At 32.2% G+C, this 24585-nt stretch overlaps 1 protein-coding gene across 15 annotated transcripts in view; it reads right to left on the bottom strand.

Annotated features, from left to right (window-relative positions):
* Positions 1–24585, bottom strand: part of RBM26 (RNA binding motif protein 26) — a 257474-nt gene that overhangs the window by 175345 nt on the left and 57544 nt on the right. For 7 of the 15 annotated variants that reach the window (XM_045869589.3, XM_064585960.1, XM_045869592.3 and 4 more), the window contains 6 exons: positions 23299–23466; positions 21551–21655; positions 18290–18490; positions 15535–15621; positions 7255–7368; positions 3901–5590 (listed from right to left, as the gene is read on the bottom strand). In XM_045869589.3, coding sequence (XP_045725545.1) covers positions 5501–5590; positions 7255–7368; positions 15535–15621; positions 18290–18490; positions 21551–21655; positions 23299–23466 — 765 coding nt within the window. In that variant the 3' untranslated portion in view covers positions 3901–5500. The other 8 variants (XM_064585954.1, XM_064585959.1, XM_064585955.1 and 5 more) reach the window with 2 other exon arrangements.

The following is a 24585-nucleotide window of genomic DNA, read 5'->3' as shown; positions in this document are numbered from 1 at the left end:
CTGGAAAAAGAGAAGACTATTAAAAAAAACTTTGAAAATATTAAATAAATCTAAAAACTGAATCACACCATAAATTGATCTCCAACTTTTCTAAACATTTAAAAAAAAAATCTATTTGAGAAAGGAATCAAAATAAAGTTGCAGACAAATTTCACAAAGAATCAGCTTTGGGTTAAATGATCTTAACAAAACCTCTCTGCATCATGCTTCCTTAAAACATTAAGCCACAAAGATCACAGCACTACAACACAGCTGTGATTGACAATTTCTGCTCAGGAAATGCAGTAACTGACAAAATAGTCAATTGTTAAAGAAGTGTGGGTAGGCAAAGTAACTTTAAGAAATCATGAATAAATTCCAAGATAGTGTATATATAAAAAAAAAAAAAACAATTTTCTTAAATTTCCCAATGATTTCAAAGTAATTGTGAGGTGTATCTAATTTCCTTAAACTCCGTATGATAACCATTTCATTCTTTAATTACACTACAGGACATAAAATTCTGTACTAAGCACAATGATTAAACAACCAAAAATAAAAAGGAACACATCAGAATGAGACAGTGCTTGGTATACAAAGGAAGACTAACTTTGGATGATGGGAAGTTAAGTGGATGGATGAAATAAAGCAATAGGGAGGGAGGAATTAGGAACAATAATAAATTGATACCAAAAAAAAGTAAAACAAAAAAGTGCTTTCAATTATACTACGTAATGAATACATATTACTGATAAACTGCAAGAAAGTTATTTACCAAACTCAGAATTTTCCTACTAACCCAATATGATGTTTTCATTAGAAAATAGTGAGAATGGCAGTCATTTCACCAAGATTTCATTCTTTCTTAGAACTTTTAGGTAGCTAGTTTGGAAGATAATCTCTTGTCATGATCAGAGAGAGAAAGAGAGAAAAAAAGCTACTCTCCTCTAAAAGCCTGTATACATACCTTAGAGCAACTAGCCAGTTCAAGAAGTTAACAAGAACAAGGTAGTTCCTGAGATCTGGGAAAAGGAAATTTTCTCTCTGCCTTACAAACATCATTCACTGATGACTTAATCCTAAATCTGTGTTTTTACTTATAGGGCTTTAGAATAATAAAAGCCCTGAGAGAAAAGACCAAAAAAGTAAACTAATTTAATTAACTAGAATTTCATGCAGGACATTTTTATTTTAAAAGACTAAAAGATTTTTGTGTAAGGGAAGAAAAAAAGCTTATAAATATTTCTACAAATTCTAGAAGGACTAAAACTAATTTTCTACAACTGGTTCACATTATGTGTAAGGGGAAGAAAAAAAGAAAATACAGATTGGTAAAGTTTGTGTAACACTCTAAAATAACCATTGATATTTCAACATACCAAACAAGCAAATGTTTTGCTTTCTTATGTAACCCTTAGAGCCAATGATTAGTGTTCCAAGTAAGATTGGAAATACAGTCCCCATAAAACAGTTCTAGTCACAGGAAATTTCCTAGAATTAAGCTCAACCATACTTTCTACAGGTAATCAATCAGTCTAAAACACTGAAGTTTTGTCTTTATAGTAAACTACTGGTTGATACACTTGATCATATTACAATAAAACAAGAGCTATGGAATACTCTCCCATTCCTGCAACATGATTTCATTAAATGGTTGGGCATCAATTAAATACTAAAATTAATTTTTAAAATCTTACAATTATTCAATAACATTTAAACAACACTGCTTAAGTAGACATAAAATATTGAGTGAAATATGTAAAATGACAACTCAACCATCCCTTGAGGTAATCCTAATCAATCTTTTAACCAATAATATGTAATTTCTCTCTTTTTTTTTCCTTTAAGTAGCAGCTACCTACATTGTTCTGAATCCTTTTCTCACTTCAAACTCAGCCCAGATCTGTACTAAAGCAAAGAACTTGTTGGGAGAATTGTAGAATTAAAAATGTGTTTCAAGTTTTAGGTAGCACATTGTAACAGGAAAGAGTTTTTAGACTTTTGAGTTTAGAAACAAAAGGAAAAGTGAATAGACAGTCTACTAAGTCTAGTGAACAGGGAAGTTTACCTATGCGTTAGAGGTTAAATGAATTTTGTGCCAGAAAAGCATCTGGGAACACTATATACAAAACTGTACCAAGACGTATTAATACAGATTATCATAACCAAATCTAAGTTGTTTCCATTGATAAGATAACAGAAACAACAATGGCATCAACAGGTAGGGAGAACTGGTACAGATATATTAAACTGTTTTAGATCAAATATACTACCAAGAAAACTATAGGTGTGAAAGGGACCTTAAGATCATCTAGTCCAACCCCTTTCATTTTACAGACAAGGAAACACCCCTGGATAAGTTAAGAGACTTGTCTAAGGCCAGAGAGTTAGTTGCAGAGCTGGGACCAAAAGCTAAATCTCTTAACTCTTATCTGGTAGCTCTATGCTAGGTCATCTTTGGCTATAAAAAAATTAGTGGGATGGACTAGATTGGTGGCTCTTGGCATTTCTTTTCTTACACACCGACAGAAACCAAAGGCTAGTTTACTCCTGAAACCGACTGCAACATTTAATACTCCAAATTATTCATTTCTTACTTAATTGCTGTGGAAATTCCATTAAGACTACATGTATATTCCTCCATCAGTATTTGTAACCCCACTATTGCAATACCTAACTGTTCAACTGTTTAGCAAAATGGTCTCAACAACGGAGAAGACCTTTAGGAGAGATTTTTGAAAAATTGATAAGAATTAACAAGGGATGTAATTGTCACTCCATTATTGGAGATTTATATATGCATTCATTCATTAATTCATCCAACAAACATCTGAGTGCCCACTATGAGCCAGGTTTTGTGATAATCACTAGAGATAAAAAGATGAATAAGACATGGTCCCCTTCCTAGAGGAGCTTATAATTTAGTGGGGAAGACAGACATATAAACCAGATAAATTATATTACAACATAAGTACTATAACAGAGATATGAACAAAGTGCTGTTTAGAAGGGAGGGTAAAGGTATGAACTGGCTAATGACCAAGAAGTCTACCAATTCTGTGCAAGAACTACCACATTTACTGCAAACACAATCTCATGCTCAATCAATAATTAGGAAGGAGTAGCAATGTAGAGTTTAAAAAAAAAAAAAAAAGTTGGCACCGAAATCAGAATGCCTGCACTCAAATCTAGTCCTTTCACTCACTAGCTGTGACTTTGGGCAAGTCACTCCATCTCTATTAGCCTAAGTTTCCTTATCTGTAAAATGGGAATTAGCAACTACTTCAAAGGGATACCTTAAGTTTTAAATCAGAACACATGGAAGTACATGCAGAGTACTAGTATTTATAAGCATATTCATTAATTTCAAAAATCCAATAGCAACCAAGTACTAATATTTATAGTTAAAATCATCTTAATGATAATAAAAATGTAACTGTGAACCTAATGGAATGTAATATTTAGTCCTCATTCTTTGGGACAAAATAGAAACACACTTGTTTTCTGATTCATTCAAAGCGACATGGTTTAAAACATTTTAATTTTAGGTTACTAGAGAATTTAAGACTAGGGAAACTGATAAGCTATTTATGGATTTAAATAAGTAGGAGGTAATTTCAATTACATTATAAGGGAATTTTACAATAATTTTTAAAAATCAGGCTAAAATTTACTAGTAAAATTATAAAGCCAAAAATCAGCATGGAGATTTAACTGGCCTTTGAAAGATTTTCTTTCTTTATAATACCTGTTTGGTGTAAAGAGAAGAAACGTGAGCCTCTGCCAATTTGGCACCTTTCACGACTACTAAAAAGAAAAGAAAACAAACTTACCTAATGAATCAGAATAGCACATAGTCAACATACAAGAGACTACATAAAAATATATCACAGATCTAAGTAAAGAAGTTTTTGAGTAAAGTCACTTTTGACAAAAGAAATCAATTTTGAAATTTTAAATATAATACATGTACCAACTGCAAGGCAAAACATTCCTATGAGATAGTATTACCATCAAGAACATATATACAATTTTAACCCTAAGTGCGGGAGGAAAAAATAAAAGAGGAACAGAATCCATTAGTTACCCCACTGATAGAGGATTATGGTGTTGGAATTACAGTTTGTGACTGTGAGGACCTCAGTATGGTAAGAAAGTGATTTTTTTAATGTGACATTGAATATAATCACTGTAATCTCAGGAGGGGCAGAAACACTTGCAACTGAAATGATGAATTTTGAAAGATAAATATGTAATCTCCCACCCCCTCATTCTACAAAGATGCATTTATTTCCTGAAACTGCTGTATCAACTTTCAACGATCACGTTCATTTGCCAGAGAAATCCACTTAAAAATCACAATACTGGTGCAAATGTCAAAGATTTTTATACAAGTATAGGAAATGCACACTTAAAATATCAGACTGGAACACTTACCAAACAGTGTTTTCCTAAAGTAGTATCTATAGTACATTTCTTTATTCATACATCTTCAAATGGTCAAGTTTTCTTTCATATATCCAAAATGTAATGTGATGTTTTCTTATTCACCAAATGTTAGCTCTACTTGAAGTCTGGTTCCAAACTAATCAGCCTGCTTTTAAATTTTAAGACATCTGTTGAAAATTTATAGGATCAAACCAAACTGAAGTGGTATAAATTTTTAACATTGGATTGTACATTATTGTAAAGGTACCAGTAACCATTATTAATAAGTTAGTGATTATAGCTCCTTTTGTGATAATTGGGGGGAAGGGTAGATCACCATCTGGAATGGTCTATTTATTTTAATTTTTTTTTTTTTCTTTTCTTTTTTCTTTTTTAAAATCAAGGAACATTGTCTTGGCCTTTGTGGGTTTTTTTTTTTTTTTTGTCATTGCCTTTTTTTTTTCTTTTCTTTTCAAGAGACCATTCCACTTTATTTTTAACATCTGAATGCATAAGGACTCAAATGCAAAGCAGTCATACACCGTTATCATTAAAACCCATATGGTAAAATACATACACAAGTCCAACAAAAGGCTAATACATAGTAAAGCCTAAGCATACTACTATGTAATATTATGAATACATAACTTGGAGACTTTAGTTAGAGTACTATGTTATCTATTCATTTTTGAAAACATTCATTAAGATTTTAAATGCAAATTCATTCCTTATTTGGAGTAAAACAAAATCCTCTAAGTTGTAACAAGTATTGGTCGTAAGTTTTTAGACCTATTCTTTAAATTACAAAGAACCCAAAGAATTCCGTAATGTTCAGTAGAAGTATGTAATAAAAACATTGCATATGTTTCTAGTGTGATGTCTTTAGCAATTGTTTACTGAAATAAAATGCAAACATCAATCTTTCAAAATACAGGATCAGAAGGTAGTTTTCTTCTCTTTTGTCTATTTGTGAAATCCATCTTCATCACATTTTACCAAAAAAATTGTTTTTACAAATATGTAAAAGTACATTAGATAATACTAATGAAACACAGGTAGAGTTCTAGCATATGCAGATCAATGATCAGTCAAATCATCTTCTCCAAGAACGAGATTCATTGTCCTCTTCTTCTTCATCATCATCTTGAAGTAATGAGTCATCCACCAAAGACTCTTCCTGAAACTTTAGGTTAAAATGCATTTAGGAATTTACCCAAAAAAAAAAGAAAAGAAAAAAGGTGACACTTTTAAATACTGATTTCTCTCAACAGAGGCGAATACAAAAGGTATTTCTATAGCTACAATATTCAAGAACAAAGAAAAGCAAACTTTATCCACTCAGTGGCTTCTCTACAGTATCTATTCTATTGCTTATATCAAACAGGCACTAAAACAATATCCAAGGAAGCCCTTGTACATGCCATTTCTCCTGCCTCACTTGATCAAATTATGCCATCTTCTACACCTGCAGAACAGTGCGCAATACCTTTAGTGCTTAAAAAACGAAAACATCAATTTAAGTCTTCTCTGACTTACCCTGTCTAACCCTGGACACTAAATCAACCAATAACTTGTAGAAATGTCTATCAAGATTTATAGATTTATATTTCTTTCTGCTGTATGTAACAAACATTTCTTTTATAGCATTCCTTGCTTTTCCCCATTCCCTTCATAAAAGCTTCTCAGACTGCTTTTCAAACTTTTCAAAATACCTAATACCAGGAGCTCTCCTGCTTTTCTCCCCATTCAATTCAAACTCATGGAAGGACAAAGGTATAATCTAAAACATAAAATGACAAATCATGTATATGAGTTTCAAAATACACATTTTATTCTTGCATTTGACTATGGATATGTATAACAGCCTCGAATGCTCTTCAAACAAAATGAAGTGCCATTACGAAAATCTAACAAAGGTAAAACATGGAATCATTGTTTCCCCACCTTACCTTTATTTATTAACCTCAACTTTTTCCTACAGCTTATTTCATGATCAAACAAAATAGAGTTATTTTTATGTTTATGATTTCAAAGGGCTCTCCCACTTCATTGTTCTTTATGTTCACACCTCTCAGCCATCATACTAATTGCTGTACCCAAGAAAAATGGACTGTTCCACACCTATTCCTCTTCCACACCTAAAATGCCTCTCTCAACTCTATTCCCATTCCCAGCTCTTGCTTATGGAAAGCTTTTTTTATCACTTAGGGTTCAGCTCCACTGTCACCACCTTCTTCAAGATTCTTCTGGACAGAAATAATTACTCCTTCCCCTGGGTTCCCACAGCGTATTGTTCAAATCTTTATTGAGCGTATCACTCTGCCTTTCATTATAATTAGTTTCTTATGTGTCGTCACCACCCCCCTTTCCAGATTATAAGCTCCTTGATGATAGGGACCGTGTCTTATTCATTTTTGTGCCTATCACAGTATCTACCATATAGCAGGCATTCATTCTAACGAACTAAAACAGTATGAATTAAAATAAAGGAAACCTGAAATGTTAATAAAGCAAATGAGTAGGATATATTCTCTAAAATTTAAAATATTACAAGATTTCCTGTGGATAAAAATCTAAAGAATAATTACTGTTTTCTAAAAGTAAATGAAAGCTGAATATATATAAGATTTTCTTTCTTTTTTTCTTTCTTTCTTTTTTTGGATTAGCAATCCATAGTTCTCATTAATCCAGAAAATTTAAAGTTGTCTGCATTTATCTGACATCCCCTGCCTGGAATATGGCTCAGGAATAAAAGTTTTATGTTAAAATCACAGCCATAAAATCACATTTCATATAAAAATGTGAACATTTAAGGGCCAAAACGAATTAAAAAAAAAACAAACATACTTCCTCTTCATCAGGTTCAACTTCTTCTGTTTCAACAGCTGAAATATTAGTTATTGGTTTATTCCATGCCAGTTTTAGATCCTGCCCTTTGAAACGAGCTCCATGAACTGCAGCCTAAAACAATTAAGAACATTAGAATGTAGAACATTAATAATTTCTGAGAAAAAAAATGAAATGTTATAGTACCTAATATTTAAATTAGTAAAACGAAAGTGAAGACACCTATCCATTTATATTTTGTGGTTATTTATTTTGTCATTTACTATTTATTATTACAATTTATAATTTACTTTTAATGGTTATTTACTTCTAAAATCAGCTTTGTGGATGGAAATACTTCTAAAAAGAAAACAAGAACACTTTCTCATGCTTGAGCAGAGCTATTATATGAATGGCCAGCATCTGACTATAACTATGTCTACATGTTTATAATACAATGATAATGGCTATTCGAGGTAACAATCTCAAGGCAATTCAAGATCCTGGCTGTAGGTTCTGAATTGAAGTCCAAATTAGGATCAACAGGCTAAATGTATTTTATTGCATTTTAATTCTTGTTAATTTATGAATGACATATATAGTAACTACAAACTGGAAACCTTTAACAAATATAAAAATAATTTTGCATGTGAAAGGTATCACATTATTTTAAAATTACATCAGTAGTTTAAAGTATCACAATGTATTTAAATATACGATGTTTGACATATCAACTCTTACGAAATATTAAGTATTTCCATGAAGAAAAAACCCCTGAATGTTTCTATTGAAACTAACATACTTCCTACAAAGCTTTCAGAACTACATAAAAGTTAAACTTAGTATTTGCTAAATTAAATGGCTGGTTAGGAAATCGTGCGTTCAAATTAAAGTAACATGAACTGATATAAATCCATGTTAGCAACATACCAGAATAACTCAGTCACAAAAGATTTATAGCACAACCTCAAAGTATAGCATAATGTGAAATCTAGAAACAATTACATGTTCAATGACACCTGACCATGAGTTGTGTGAATATTAAAGTCTCCAGGTATAAATTTTAAATCTGCACATATAAATCTATGATAAATTTAAGAGATTTCATACCTATTAAAATGCAGTTCAGGAGTTTTTAGTCCATGGGCTCATCACAGTGTCATGTAACTAAAAAATTTTTTAAGTACTTATATATGATATTTAAGTTTAAAAACAACTTGTACTTTTTTAAAGCCAGAACTATTACATAAAAATATATTACTATAAGGAATTCAAGTGTCATACCAAATATCTACTCATAAAGCTCATCTTTTCATCCAGTTAAAAAAGGCCAAAAATTTTACTGACATTTTCTATAATAAGTTCTTGACAAACATTTCTGATGACCAAATACTGTAAATCTCTATATTTAGCACATATATCTTCAAATTTATAAGGTGAGTCTACAACCCTCGCAAGTTTTTATTTTAATATTTTACAGGATGATTTTCAAAGCTAGATATATTTAACATTTTATGAACATTCTCCATTAGAAATTTTTGACTATTTGGCTGTATAAATTTGAGATAACTGAGTTCTTGCTTTTTAAATATACAAATTTATTTTAGGTAATTTGCAACATAAAATCTTTAAAGTTTGAAAAAACAATACAATCCATCCATTTTATTTTTTAAAAAATTCAAAAATTTCAGGTTATATAATGTAAAATATCATAATCCATGACTGTCCCATCCTGAAGAGATAACCACTATCCTATGAAGAATTTGGGAAAAAAATCTTGCAACACATTAAAAAAAGTCCTATGCACATAGTAAGAGGATTTGTGTATATAAATATGTAGGATATGTACATGGGAACATACTTTACTGGTCTGTACACCTTCTTTCTTATATTATTAATCCAATTATTTCACAGACCCTTTCCATAGCCATACCAACAGATTTTTCACTTTTCTTGAATGGCTATTTATATACACACACACCCACACCAAATATATTTAAACTAATTTCTTGAGTGGAACTTTGTCCTATTTGTTTGGCAAACTATTCTTTTCTCAACTAGATCTTGATTTTGTTTACAGTGCATGTTTTTATTGAAGGGAAAGGGGTTGCTGCTGTTCTTTTTGTCGTAAGTAAGTTTACATTTTCATGTACTGTAATTTATCAGTGTTTACCTTCATGGCTTCCAGATTGTGCCAGTCCTTTAAAAAGCCCCCTCCACACTAAGATTACTTTTAGGAATCCCCTAGCTTTTTACTAGTCATATGTATTGAAAAAAGAAAAAACTTTTATGCCCCCTTATTTTGATACCAAAAATAAAGGCATAATGTATAATTTTTTCCTAACAGTTGTCCTAACATTATTTACAGATTAGTCAATTTAAATTTCCTGACTTAAAGAAAATATCTCCTTGTAATCCTCTACAATTCTTTTATATATTTAGGTCTTTTTCTGAACTCTATTTTGTTTTATTATCTATCCATACCATTACTATATTAATTCTTTATTTCATAATGAATTTGGTATCACTATTCATTCTTTTCAGAATATTCTTGGTTATTCTGACATTATTTTGTCCTTATGACCTCTGGAATTTTTTGGCCAAGTCCAGTATCATACTGTCTTACTACTGCTTAACAGTATAATATCAACTAGATCAATGCTTTTCAATACTGTGGCAGTTGCTTCAAGAGTTCTGCAACCATTTTATTAAAATGTACATTAAAAAATGAACTTTGTAACTACTTATAAAATGTTAATAAAAACATCATGTTTAAATGTATTCTACAGGATGCTTATTTGAGCAAGGTGGTAGTGGTTATAAAGGTGGAAGTGGGGCTAAATGTAAAATTATACAAAATAAGAAAGGAAAGTGGGGGAAATAACTTCAAAAGAAGATAAAATTAACTTTGTTCATCTTAATGAAAACAGTTGATAATCTAAATGAAAAACTACCAAAGTACCAAAGTAAAGCCAGAAAGAAAAAAATATACAGGGACGCCTGGGTGGCTCAGTTGGTTGAGCATTTGCCTTCGGCTCAGGTCATGAACCCAGGGTCCTGGAATCGAGTCCCTCATCCATCGGGCTCCTTGTTCAGCGGGGAGCCTGCTTCTCCCTCTGCCTGCCGCTCCCCCTGCTTGTGTTCACTCTGACAATTAAATAAAATCTTTAAAAGAAAAAAATATAAACAAATCCTTTCTACAGAAAAGAAAAAGATTTCAAAAAGATACATGGTCAAAAATCAGTAGACCCTGATATTTTCACAGATAAATTCTATTAAACATTTAAGAAAATATATCTCCAATGCTACTTAAAATTAACTCAGAGCACAAAAGATGGAAAACTTTTCAATTACTTTTTATAAAGCCAGGTAATATTGATACCTGATGAAAATATTATCCCCCCAACAAAATCTACAAACCAATCTTACTTCTGAAGACTGAATTAAAGCTACAAACAAATACAAGAATAAAATCGGGGTGCCTGGGTGGCTCAGTCATTAAGCGTCTGCCTTCGGCTCAGGTCATGGTCCTAGGGTCCTGGGATCGAGCCCCACGTCATCGGGCTCCCTGCTCAGCGGGAAGCCTGCTTCTCCCTCCCCCTCTGCCTACTGCTCTGCCTACGTGTGCTCTCTGTCAAATAAATATATAGAATCTTTAAAAAAAAAACAAAAACAAAAAAACAAAACCTTGTCATTTGCGACAACATGATGAATCTGGAGGGTTATTATGCTAAGTGAAATAAGTCAGAGAATAACAAATACCGTATGATTTCACTTATATGTAGAATCTAAAAAACAAAACAAATGAACACTCTTAAATACAGAGAACAGACTGACGGTTGCCAGAGAGGAGATGGATTGGGGAATGGGCAAAATACCTAAAGGGGATTAAGAGGTACAAACTTCAGTTAAAAAATAAGTCACATGGATGAAGAATATAAGAAATATAATCAATAATATTGTAATAATGTTGTATGGTGATAGATGGTGACTACACTTATCATGGTGAGAACTCAGTAATGTAGAGAACTGTCAAATCACTATGCTGTACACCTGAAACTAATATAACATTGTATGTCAACTATACTTCAATAAATTTTTTAAAGTAAAAAAAAAAAAAGGAACAGACTTCAGACTTCAGGGATTTATCAAAGAAAAATACAATAATACAGTGGGGAATCTGTACCAGAAGCAAATATTCAGTTCAATCTCAGGAAACAACAGAAATAGATGAGGGAACAAAACCCCTCATATTTCTATAAATACACAAAAGTGATGATGAAATCCATTTCTGACCAAACTCAAAAATCTCTACAGTTTTCAAAAAACAGGAATTAAAAAAAAAAAAAAAAACCAGAAATTATTTGTATTCTACCTTAATCTAAAAAGCCAGCATCATATATAATACTAAAATTATTAGAAATTTTTTCGTTCATTTATTATTTTCATTCATTTCACAACGAAGACAATGAATGACATTTCATGAGTAAAGACACAATTACTACTACTGTTATTTAACATTTTTCTAAAGGTACTAACAAGTAACAGAAAGTGAGAAGTTATAAACATTATGATAAACATTAAAGATGGATATGATTACCTGAAAAATCCAGGACAACAAAATTAAAAATCTATCAAAAGATAATCTGGTAAGATGGCAGCTACATATTTAATAAAAACAGACAAATAGTTTTTCTACATACAATCAAGAGAAAATACAGTGGGAAAAAAGACCTCATTTAAAGTAATTAGAAGTTAAATGACTGGGGGAAAACTAATATATTTATTTATATATTTATATAAAGAAATTATACATGTTATATATATTTTACATGTTATATACTACTATATTATGTTTACATTGTATATTATATATTATGTAATCCACAACATATGTACATGACCTATATCGATTTTATATATATGTGTATATATATGTAAATTTACATATATATATAAAGAAAACCTCTAAATGCTCTTAGAGAATAAAGGGTTGAAATACAATGATGTTCTAAAGGAATATTTGTATCATAAGATGTTAATTCTCCCATAATGTATTCATTTTAGAACCTGGTATGTTTATTCTAAAGCTTACATAGAAAATAAACCTATAAAATCTACCAGGAAGATGCTAAAAATGAACAATAGCTGGGCATAATAAGAGGGAATCCAAACAAGAGCCCTGACAAACTATTAAAATATAAAGTTTAGCTTAATTAAAGCCATGCGGAAGAGGCACATGGAAAGAAAACTGATCAATGGAAGAGAACAAATCCCAAACATGCCCCAATAAACATGGAAAATTTTTACATACTAAGGGTATTTCACCTAAGTCTGGGAAACTAGCTTTTACTCAATGAAATCAAGTAGGCTCCCTATTTCACACCTTACACCAAATAAAATTCATATGAATTTTCATTAAAATGTTTAGAACTTATGAGCTAATTTTCTAGAAAAAAAATTCTGAAGAAAAAAAATCAGAATAGAACTCAGCAAGATAGCAGACAAATGACATTAACAGTTGACAGAAAGAGAAATAAAGAGCATTTAAACAAATATGAAAGTATTCAATTTTAATAAGAGTAAAGTGTATTAAAACTGAAATGAGTTGCTATTTTTACCAAAATAAAATTGATACCATACTGCGGCTTATGTACCCATGTATTTTATATAAGCAAACCACTATGCAGAGTACACACTATGGCAAGCGTGTGGGGAAAAAGCACTCTCATACATCTTTGGTGGGTAAGCAAATGTGGTACAACCTATATGGGGAGGGGGGGAATGAAGGGAGCAATTTCAGAACTATCCATCAAAAATTTAAATGCACATATCCTTTCATCCAACAATAATGTATCAAGAATATATCTTATAGTCATATTTACATATGTACACAGAGAAATATGCATCAAAATATTCACTGCTGCACTGTAAAAGAATAAAAACAATTTAAAGGCCATCAACATGGTTGATTAAATTTGGTACATCCATATGGGGAAAACTTCTCACTTTTCAGTCATATATGAATGTCTCAAGTACCTTATCTTGTACTTTCACTTTGAAATTTACTGTGCCATCTATTGATTACAGAAAATACAGAGACATTCATTCGCTCATCTAGGACAACGGTTCAGAAAATAAGAACAAAGAAATATTTGGAAATAAACATTAGAAAAGGTTGATAATTTTCTTTTCTTGGGAAGGCCTATCATTTATCTTGAGTTTATAATCTCTTACATTTTCAGTGTTAAAATTTTCTTTATTTTATAAAACGATGGTAAGCGTACATGAAATCTGTTTTTAAGCATTCTTCCTTAGCAAAATTAAAAACTGGCGCCTCTATGTCAAACACACTGATTTTTAAATTACCAAACTTCAATGGTCCCTGAAATCCAGAAGTCTGAAAACCACTGCTTTAGCCTATATCCTGCTTGTAGAAGATAAGCTTCAACTTAATTTTCTACTCTTTTCTACAATAGAAGGTTACAAAATTTTAAGAATTTTTTTGGCTTAAGGAAACAATTATGGATTAACAACTTCTATAATTTAATTCCAAATGTTTATCATAGCAATGGTAGTTCTTCCTTTCAGGCTATTAAGTAATTCCAACTAAATTTGTATTTACTCTGAAAAGATAGTTCTTATTAGATCTAACTTATTTTGTCACTTCTTCAACCTCCATATAATTCAGTGTTTTAAAGTCTTTGTCATACATTAACCCCAGTCTTTCGAATTGATTGCTACTCATTTGGAAAATATATGCATTGTATAAATATATATATATGGACATATATACACATCTGAGGTGGAAAAAGCAACACCCAAGAAAGAAGGTATATCAATAAATTTTCCAAAAGCCAAACTTTCAAAAATTATTTCAGAGGTAAAAGGTTTTTTTCTCTCAGCTACATAAGTAAGACGTTTTAACAAACTTTTAACCATTTGTACAATGACAACTACCACTGTTTCATGACTACTGCCTAGAAAATACAACATAAAAGAGACTTACTCAAGCTACCTAACATTACACTAAAAATTGTCACTGAAGCCCCCAATTAAAGGAAGCTTATTCTTAACTTACACTCAATAATACCTTTGAGAAAAAACTTGATCAAAGATCTATTTTTTAATGTAACATGTATACATACAAGTTTATGAGTTTTAAACTCCCATCAATAACATTTTTTACTCTCAAAAAGGATCTTTAAAGTGAAAGATTACCCAAAAGTAGATTTAAAAAAACAAAACTCTAAGACCAGGAACTCCTATTCTATAAAACCATCCACCTCCTACACTGCTCATCTTGACACTAGTTATTACAAGGCCCCAGCTGAACACTTACTGAGACTTTTCAGACCCACAGTCTTTTACTGGTTACAATGCTCCAAGAGCAACTCCTACCAGGCTAGGTACCATTGTGTTATCAGGAAGTATTCACTACAAAGAGGATAAATCAATTTAGAAAGTTTTTTAAAACTTTAGACCACAATCCACTTAAAACTTCTGAAAAGCATACTACTCTCTTCCATTCACATTAGGTTAACTGTTTGGAACTCTTACTGCATTTTTCCAAGGACAAGATGGTACATCTATTTCTCTACAATCCTGAAGAAAGAACACACAGGGCTAAAAATGTTCCTATCAATCTCCCATACTTCATACCCATTTTCCTGTTTAATCTTTTAAACCCAGATGAAAGACAAGGTTGCATATACTCATTCTTTGTAAAGACAATTCAAGATACATGGTTTAAGACAACTATATTAAAAGGACCCTAAAACCTAGAGCAGTGTTATCATGCCTTGGGCAAAAAGTTACAGAGGCTTAGTTGGGGATATGCTGAGCTAGGGACACATTAGAGTTCAGCCTACTGGGACTAGGAAGTAGCATATGAGGGATGCTTTAGAAGATCTGCCATCAGGATTATATCTCAGCTTCTACCTTATCTCTCATCACACTTTCTGCCAAAGCAGACTATGTTCTGGGCCAGCTGAGAAAAAGGACAATGGAAAGTCGGGTGGCCCTACCCCCTGTGAAAGAGAAAGGAAGGAGAACTGCTAGTGTCTCAAGACAATACAACTTAATATTCAACTTGGTGACTATTCTAATTACATCATGTTATAAGTAGAATTGCCTAACTGCTCATTCTTTGTGGCCATGAATTACTTCACATAATCTATCTACTGTTGAAGTGTAGTTATTTAGTAAGTTAAAAAAATTTCTTTTATATTAAGACTTAAAAGCAATACTTATAAAACATTTAAATCTGAATTTTCAACAAATTAGATTTCTAATACTTACTGCTTCAGCTTCTGCTCTTGTCTTGAATGTAATTACTGCATGAAGTGAAGAGTCATCAATCTGACAATCTTCAATTTCACCATATTGCTTTAAATTAAAAAGAAGTATTTCCTCCAAATAAATATTTTGAAACATCCAAAATCCTAATGGCTTTTAAAATACCCATAAATGTAACCCAGAATATATAACAATTCATGGTGATTAACAGAAAAAATGATGAATAATTCATTTTAGTACTTGATATTATAAGATAAAGAATGGTCCTATTTACAACTCTATACTTTTTTGAATTAGGGAAACTTATACTTGAATGAACTGTTCTTTAAAAAAATGAAACCATGGTCATAACTGGGCTTCCTTAATGCCCTTCCTTCATTATTCCAATCCTAGAATATGCTAAATTCCTTCTAAAACAGAATATTTAATCCTCAGGATATTCTAGGAGTTTTTTGTGTCATTCCCAATTCAAAGATGGTGGGAAAAAAAAAGATGCAGAGGATTTAAATAATTTTCCCAAAGTAATTAAGTTAAATATCAGGAGAGTCCAGGTCTTTTAACATTCGAACTGACCCTGCTTTCACTCCTATTACATACTCCTCTACACTCCACACTCTTTAAAAAAAAACTAAATAAATTAAATTATGCCTGCTTTTAGTTTGTTGGATTTTATTTTTTCTGTATGTAGAAGGATTTCTCCTTTATCATATTTCCTTTAAACAGCAAACTTTAGCATATAAAATTCTAGTCCTTTATCATTACTAATACCTTCCATCTTTCTTAGCCAAAACCAAAATAACTATGATCTCATTAAATACACACATACACACACACACACACATTCCCCATATCGAAAATTTCTGTAAAGATAACGGACTCTAACATCAATCAGCTCCTTTCAGCTGTCAGTTACTAGCTGTGTAAACTTGAACAAGTTACTTAATCTCTTCATGTTTTATCTTCTTCATCTCTAAAGTGAGCATAATAAAGGTACGTACCTCAGAGTTGTTGAGATAACTCATAATATAATGAATTATATAAGGCACTCAGAATAATACCTGCCACAAAATAAATGCTCTGTAACTTTTAGCTATAATTTTTATTATTAATACTACTGGTTCCAGTATAAATTAATGAAGGCATTTTGTTAATCACAATTTATAACAGTCAATGGGTTTTTTTTTTTCCTCTGTTACTTGCCCCATGTTCAAATCCCAGGTTGAGACAGAGAACTAAACTTTAAACGTGCATTCTTAAATGATTATTTTTAAATGCGCATTACCATTACTAACTTTGAAAGGAGTTCAAATCTCTAAATGCATGCAAGAATCTCCATGTAAAGGCTCTGAATATTTATAAAACCAAAACCACCCTACTCTCACTAAAATACATTCATAACAAACGCACCTGGTTTATTTGGATTTAGCATATTCTTTGCTAGTTTCTTGATTAGCTATATAACTGTATGCAAAACACTTAATTATCTGGATCTCCTTTCCTTCGGAAAGGGGCGGGGGAAGCTGGGGTGGGTAACAGGCAAGAATTGAGCTAGATTATCTCTAACATCCTTTCTAGCTCTCTGATTCCTTTATTTCTCCCTTTGAAGCCATCAAGTATAGGACTTTCCAGACTCTTTATTAATCATTTTAGTTACTTCTTAAATATATACAATTTCTTTCAATAATTCCCTATGTCCTGACAAAGTAGTTTCACCTTTGTAACTTCTGTTAACAGCCTAGAATATAATTGTCAAACATCTAAATCTGAATTTCCAAAAGATTCAATCATTTGTGTACCTATCTATAAGCTTATGGTCCCTTCAAGATCTAAGCTCCAATTTTCCTACCTCATGAAATTCTCCTGTATTATCCTTTTTCCATCATATGCCTGTGTGAAAGATACTTTTCTAAGTTACTAAAGTACTTACAGTTTTTAATAAATTTAGCTTGATGATGTGATAAATTATGTTTGCAGTTTACTTTAACTGCTTTGTGTTAAAACAATATATATAAAATCCTTGAAGGTAAAGAACTGGTTATTTCCTATCTCCAGAGCAGTTACTATAGTCCTAAAGGCAAGACTGATGCTTTAGTAACTAACCTTTGGGATATCACTAAGAATCACAACATTTAAGTTGAAAAGGCCTTTAGGCAAGTATAATTTCCTTTCTGCACACGAGCCCAGTGGATCCCAGGAAGTCCAAGTTAAATAATGGGTTAGCCAGAACTAGAATCTCATTCTCCTTTCTCATAGGCCTATATTAGACTGACTCCTTTTAATTATATCCTGCCAGTGAATAAAGGCAACTTCAAGATCATGTATCAAAATTTTGTCTTATTTCATTTCTAAGGTCAGCTAAATCAAGAATACAGTATTAACAAATAAAAGTCCATCTTAATTAAAAAAAAAATCTGGGTGGCCTATGTGATGTGTTAAATTTTCTCTTCAAAGAATGTATCAAATGAAACTAAACTATAGGACATCCCCTTCTGAATTAGCAAAACTTAAATCATTCCTTTCACAGTATCTGAAAGGCCTACTGTTAAAGAATAGCAACATTTCTTTCAGATAGCAATTAAACAAAAAAATCCCTCAGTTTGTTTTTTAAATAATTAGCAAAAGATTATTATGGATTAATCAAACCCTTTGGTCAGATTAATGGGTTTAAATTACTCATATTTTCGTAATTTCCCCTTCAATATCCATTATCCCCAACAATGATTATCAGTATGTGTTTTGTTGGACAGTAAGAAAGTACCGCAAAATGAGGAAGAAGATCTTCTCGATCACTCTCTGTAAATGCAGAAATCTCCAATGCCCTGGGACGATGATCCACCACAGCATGACCAGGCACACCTCGACCTCGACCTCGACCCCTGCCTCGGCTATGAGCTGCACCTCGGCCTCTTGAGTGAATTCCTCTACCCCGACCAGATGAAAGAATCCCTCGTTTTGCAGCCTTGAAGAGATCAGACACACAAGTTAAACATCACAAGCCACATTATATATATATTTTGTCAGAGTAGTCGATTTTATACAATTTGACATCATATTCAAATACTGGCCTGTGAAAGGATCTCATATAAGTTAGTTTTAGTTTTTAAAGTGAAAGCAAATTTAGGTAGCTGATGAAATTAGAAAACAAAATAACTTTAAACAATGTTTTGAAATTATTAAATGTGACTTTTTCTAAGTTCCTACTTTCCAAGATACCAGACTGTATCATAAAAAGACCAGCAATTCTTGATTTCCAAATAATACAGAATGTTAAAATGTTACTTCAGTTTAAAACATACATAATACACAATAAATTTATTTTTCCACTTATAACTTTTAAATAGTGTATTTGCCTCTTGACTTCTGTAGGTATAATTATCTCAAATTCATCATTTTAGTCACTTATACTAATATCATTTTACAACCAATGTAGCACAATACCTTATATTCCATCCCATTGTTCTATATGAATAGTATACCATTCCTTCATTGCACAAATATTTAACAAACACTTCCTATGTGCAAGTCCTTACCTTCCTGAAACTCAAATCCTAGAGGGGTAAGAGACATTTAGCAACCAAGTTACTTAATAATATTAATGAGAAGTAACTCAAAGAATAAGGAAATGCTTTAAAGACTTGAAAAGAACATTAAAGATTGGCAATGAATAAGATACCAAAATGAAAGCTCCACGAGGATATTTTTTACTTGTTTTATTCTCTACTTGATCCCCAGCACTTAGAACAGCAGCTGACAGACTAGATATTTAGTATGTGTTCAATGAATCAAAGAAGAAACAAAGAACAAAAAAGGTAAGGGTGAGGGGTGGGGGCTACAGCATGAACAAAGGAATCAAGGTTGAAAGAAACATGGTACTTCTAAGAATACAGGAAATCCAGTGCAGCTGGACCACATGGGATGAAAAAATGAAGCTAGAGAGACAGGCAGAACCAGATGATGAAAAATTTTAAGGACCACAATTAAGGATTTTTAATGTTATCCCAAGACCCATGAAAATCAGTTAAAACATTTTAAACACAAAAGCATAGTGATGCAATCAAATCGGTGTTTAACACGTTATTCTGACTAGTTTTAAGAACACAGTAGAAGATAAGAACAAGCTGGGAAACAAGTTGGTAGGCTACTAAAGTAGCTCCAACAACTGAAGATGGAAGCTTCGTCTACAGTGGTGGCAACACAGAGAAGTAAACATATTTAAGATATATTTGGAGGTAATATACATAAAACTTGGTAATTAATTGATATGGATAATGAAGGAAAGAGAGGAATCAATGAAGATTCCCAGATTTCTGGTTTGGGTAACTGTGTAGATGGAATTTAGGAGCAAGACAAATTCCAATTTTGAACAGGTTAAGTCTAAGGATGTGAGATATCCAAGTAGAAATGTCAAGCAGGCACCACTGACAAATCTCTTCACAAGTATAAATATTTGTTTCTTCATCTCAAGGCAGTTCATCTTAACACTTGCTAAAATAATCTAAAATCCAAATAAAAAACTTCACACGCCAAGGATTAATGTTCATAATGGAGCAGCATATACAGACTTATGCTCTGAGGAACACAGTCTCAAAATGTTCCCTGAAAAAGGGGGTCCATGGACAAATAAATTTGAGCAGTACTGAATACTGAATATGTATATTTAGGGATTCAAGAACCAAAAACCTCTAAAGAAACCCTATGGCAACAAGCATGTTTAATACAACCTTTTCCAAATTTATTTGGCCTCAAAAGCTTTTTGCACTAATAACCTGTTAACAAAAAATGGAATTGGTGTTGTCAATGACACACTCTGGGAAACACTGCATTACTGCATATTCCAATGGTAACTACAAATTAAAGTTTAGCCATCATAAAAGGAAACCAGAAAATGCCATTTGGCATTTAGTTATATCATGATAGAGAAACCAAGCATAGACTAATGAAGAATATTGGTAGAACCATTATTTATTTATTAAAATTTCTGAGCCAAAATTTTAAAAGTAACTTGTTTTTTTAAAATGCCACCAACATAGGCAAGTAATCTCCATAATAAAGAAAATACAATTTCTATATTAACATGAAAGAAATCTTTTTCAAAACCTGTTATCTTGGCCAGGACACAAAGGCAACCCTATCGGGTTTCCAGAGAATGCAAAATGTATGCAGGTTTAGAGACCATCCTATGATTTTCTATGACAGACAAGATAGAGACAAGCACAGTGGCTGCTAAATGTTAAGTCTTTAATACCTGGATGCTAGTACTAAATTCAGAATATGTCCTATTAGAAAAAAATCACCAAGGTGCTAACAAATTTGGGGAAAAAAGCATAATTCTCAGATGAAGGCAAAATAATCTAAAGAACAAAAAATTTTAATTGTGACATCAATCATAAATGTAGACAAGTACCAACTGCATTAATGACATTAATGTCTCTGTACTTCAAAATGTAATTCTGATTTTTAAACATCTGTTTGCTAAATATTACAAATGCTCATTGTAACAATCAATTTCACTAGGTTTTTCTTATATAATCATACAGCTAAATTAGAAGGAAAGAGTTTATTTTCTTTTATAAACATCCACAGCACCATCTATAGGCAAAACTTAAGTAAGCATGTTTTTAATACAGCTCTCCACTAAAATCTGATCCTTATAGTAACTCAATATAATATGCCTATATATGCACAGAATATCTCTGTAAGAATACCTGAAAAGACTTTAATAGATTTTGGTCCCAGGGAGAAGGAGAGACTAAAATTAGAAAAGGAACCAAACTCACCAGAAGTGGAAGGACCTGGGTGTACAGGCAGAACTGCTACCACCCCTCATTAAATAAAAGATTTTCTCTCCAGTTCTGAAAAATTTGCTAACTTCTTCTCTCTTTCCTATATCAACTCCCAGTATGTATGTCAGAGACTACCAACAATTATTGACTAGAATGAGGGAGATCTATTTTCAAATTGACCACCATGACTACATCTGCTCCTCTTTAGCATACTGTGTAGTTGTGGTGAAACATACTTCCAGCTGTAACTCTGTATACTTTCTCCGAAGTTCAGTGACTTCTTCTCCAGCTTGCATCTTCTTATATAAATCCAGTTCTGTGTCAAGCAATTCTTTCTGCATCTAGAAAATGGTAATTAATAATTTAAGTGACAATTAATATCCTGAATTTATAAAAAACTTTTTATACAAAGAACTTTTACACATTCCTGTTTAATCCACACATTCCTTCTGTATCTGCAGTCCTACCACCCTAGTCCAAGCCATCAATCACTTCTGGTCTACACTACTACAATAGCTTCCTAAATTGTTCTACTTCCACTCATTTCCCTATAATTCGTTTTCCATACAGAAACCAGACTGAGATTTCTATGGACTGATATGAAGTAATTTTCAGGAAATAACTGTGAAAACAAACAAACAAACAAGGTGTTAACGAGCATTATATAGTATGCTTTTACGCTGGAAAGAATACATACATACATACCAAGAGGGAGGGAAGAATGGGGATAGGGATAGAGTGGCAGGGATCAAAGGGAAAAGGTCTTCTATATATACTTTTTTAATGTAATTTAACTTTCAAATCATGTTAATGTTTTATTTATTCAAAAAATAAAGGTCAGCAAGAATGAAAGGGAAGGGGATCCAAAACTTACTACCAATAGAAATACATTTAACTTTATCAAACTGATGACATAACCACACAAAAGAGGAAAAAAAGTAATCCTAGGCCACAGTTCTGACTCTATGTCCTTAGTTGAACATATTGTGAGCTTGTAAAGAATACAAATAAACTTTGAATCTTTTACTTGTCAGAAGTGGTATTGTTGTAGTAATTCGGGAACTACGCGGAATGTATTAAATGACTGTGCAAATGAGTACTGTACTGATGTTAGTGGGAAGCAAGCTGTCATTATGGGAACAGGATATAAAACATGGAATAAGAGGAAGAAAAGAAGAACCCTGTGGTACTGGATAGAATCAGAAATATCAATATGAACTCATGATTTTATACATATACATACATACAAACAAGACCAAGTATAAATATTGTATAACTGGAGATTTTTAAAAATCACTTAGTACCACATGAAATTCTCTTCCTCACTTATTCACATCCAATGGACTGATCTACCTGAATTTCCCCCTTTTAATCAATTCTACATAACGGTGTCAAAATGTTACTTTTAAGATTTTATTTATTCATTTGAGAGAGAGAGAATGAACAAGCGGAGGGATAGAGGGAGAGGGAGAAGCTGACTCCCCAATGAACATGGAGCCCAATGCGGAACTCGGTTCCAGGAAATGGAGATCATGACCTGAGCCAAAGACATATGCCTAACGGACTGAGCCACTCAGGTGCCTCCAGAATACTACTTCTGTTTATTAACCTTTTATACTATGAACTCCTTAAAAAATAAAGCTCAAACTCTTCACTTAAGTATTTATCAAGCATTCAAGTACCTGTATCACTTTGTCCTCAAGCTATCTTTTCAAGATTATCTTACTATCCTCCTAATTACTGACTTTCCAACTGTAATATAAAGGATTTAAAAATTAACAGAGAAAGGATTTAAAAGATTAATAGAGTTTGCTTGTCTGTATATATTTACTATTAATTAATGAAGGAGGGGAAAAATGTTAGCATATAATAGTCAGATTTTAAGCAAAGGATATTACCTAAAAGGAAAACAATCTTAAAACAGTGTAGCATTTTAATGTTTCTTGGTAAGCAGTAAAATGAAGAACACCACAAAATAAAATACCTGAGTCTTGGTTTTTATACTTTTTGGAAGACAGCGTCCAGGAGAAGCAGCTTTGACCTCATCTTTCAACTTGGTAATATTTTTTGTCAAAACCTCTAAAGTTTTCATTATTTCTGCTTTATCTTCAGACTTCATTGATTTGTTTTTCTCCAGTTTTGAAATTAACATCTGCCAAATTTTTAAAAAAGAGAAAAATTAAGATACTCATTCCTCATATTATTAACAAAGCAAATAAAGCAAAGTAAATATAAAAATAAATAAATACTGGTTTTAGCTTATATATTCATGGCAAAGCTTACAACTAACTACTAAGCAGAATAACAGATTTGGTGGTACTATCTCAATTCAAGTCTTAATCTTGGCACACTTTGTAAAGAATTACACATTACCACTGGTCTTTCAGAACATAAGTTCAAAGCACACAACCCTAAGAAATTCAAGCTGACCACCGAAAAGTCAATTTGAAGTAGTATCAGTAATTTTACTTTCCAATCCATTTGTGGATATTACTGCCTCTAAGTATGCCCACTCCAAATGTAGTCTGCAACCCAGAAAGAACCAGAGGAAGTTTCATGGTTTCCTTCACATAATGAAATCTTAAAAAATTAATTACTTTGTTACTGGGAATAGTAACTGGCTGGCCTAAGAACGATATCCCCAAAATGGACAGGAATCAAAAGATAAACAAGGCAATACGGGGCAGAAGATACCACATATTATAGGTTTTCTGAGTCAAGGTGGTTTCAGTTTGTGGTGTAAGGTACTATAATTTCTCTTTATAAGGTATACCTAAATTTAAATTAGAAATTATAAGCGAAAACGTAAGAAGTTTCTGTATTTTCAATATTTTGAAATGTCATAACCTTTATTACTAGACATAATCAAAAACTAACACTAAACAGGGGCGCCTGGGTGGCTCAGTTGTTAAGCGTCTGCCTTCGGCTCAGGTCATGATCCCAGGGTCCTGGGATCGAGCCCCGCATCGGGCTCCCTGCTCGGCAGGAAGCCTCCTTCTCCCTCTCCCATTCCCCCTGCTTGTGTTCCTGCTCTTGCTGTCTCTCTGTCAAATAAATAAATAAAATCTTTAAAAAAAAAAAAAAAAAAAACTGACACTAATTAAATGTCACAGAGCAACCATGTACGAAAGAAATACTGCAAACCATGCAAATAATCTTACATTTTTCTAGCAGCCACATTAAAAAGATTTTAAAAACCCAAACCAGTAAAGTTAACTAATACTGTATTTAACTCAATATATCTAAAATGCTGTACTTCAACAAAAATTAT

The sequence above is a fragment of the Mirounga angustirostris genome, unplaced genomic scaffold (genome assembly GCF_029215605.1).
Source record: "Mirounga angustirostris isolate CCGP_5_RB_7025 unplaced genomic scaffold, mMirAng1.0.hap1 SCAF_3, whole genome shotgun sequence".
Classification (NCBI taxonomy): domain Eukaryota; kingdom Metazoa; phylum Chordata; class Mammalia; order Carnivora; family Phocidae; genus Mirounga; species Mirounga angustirostris.
The sequence above is the reverse complement of the archived record's forward strand: the minus strand, read 5'-3'. Positions and strand labels throughout refer to the sequence as shown.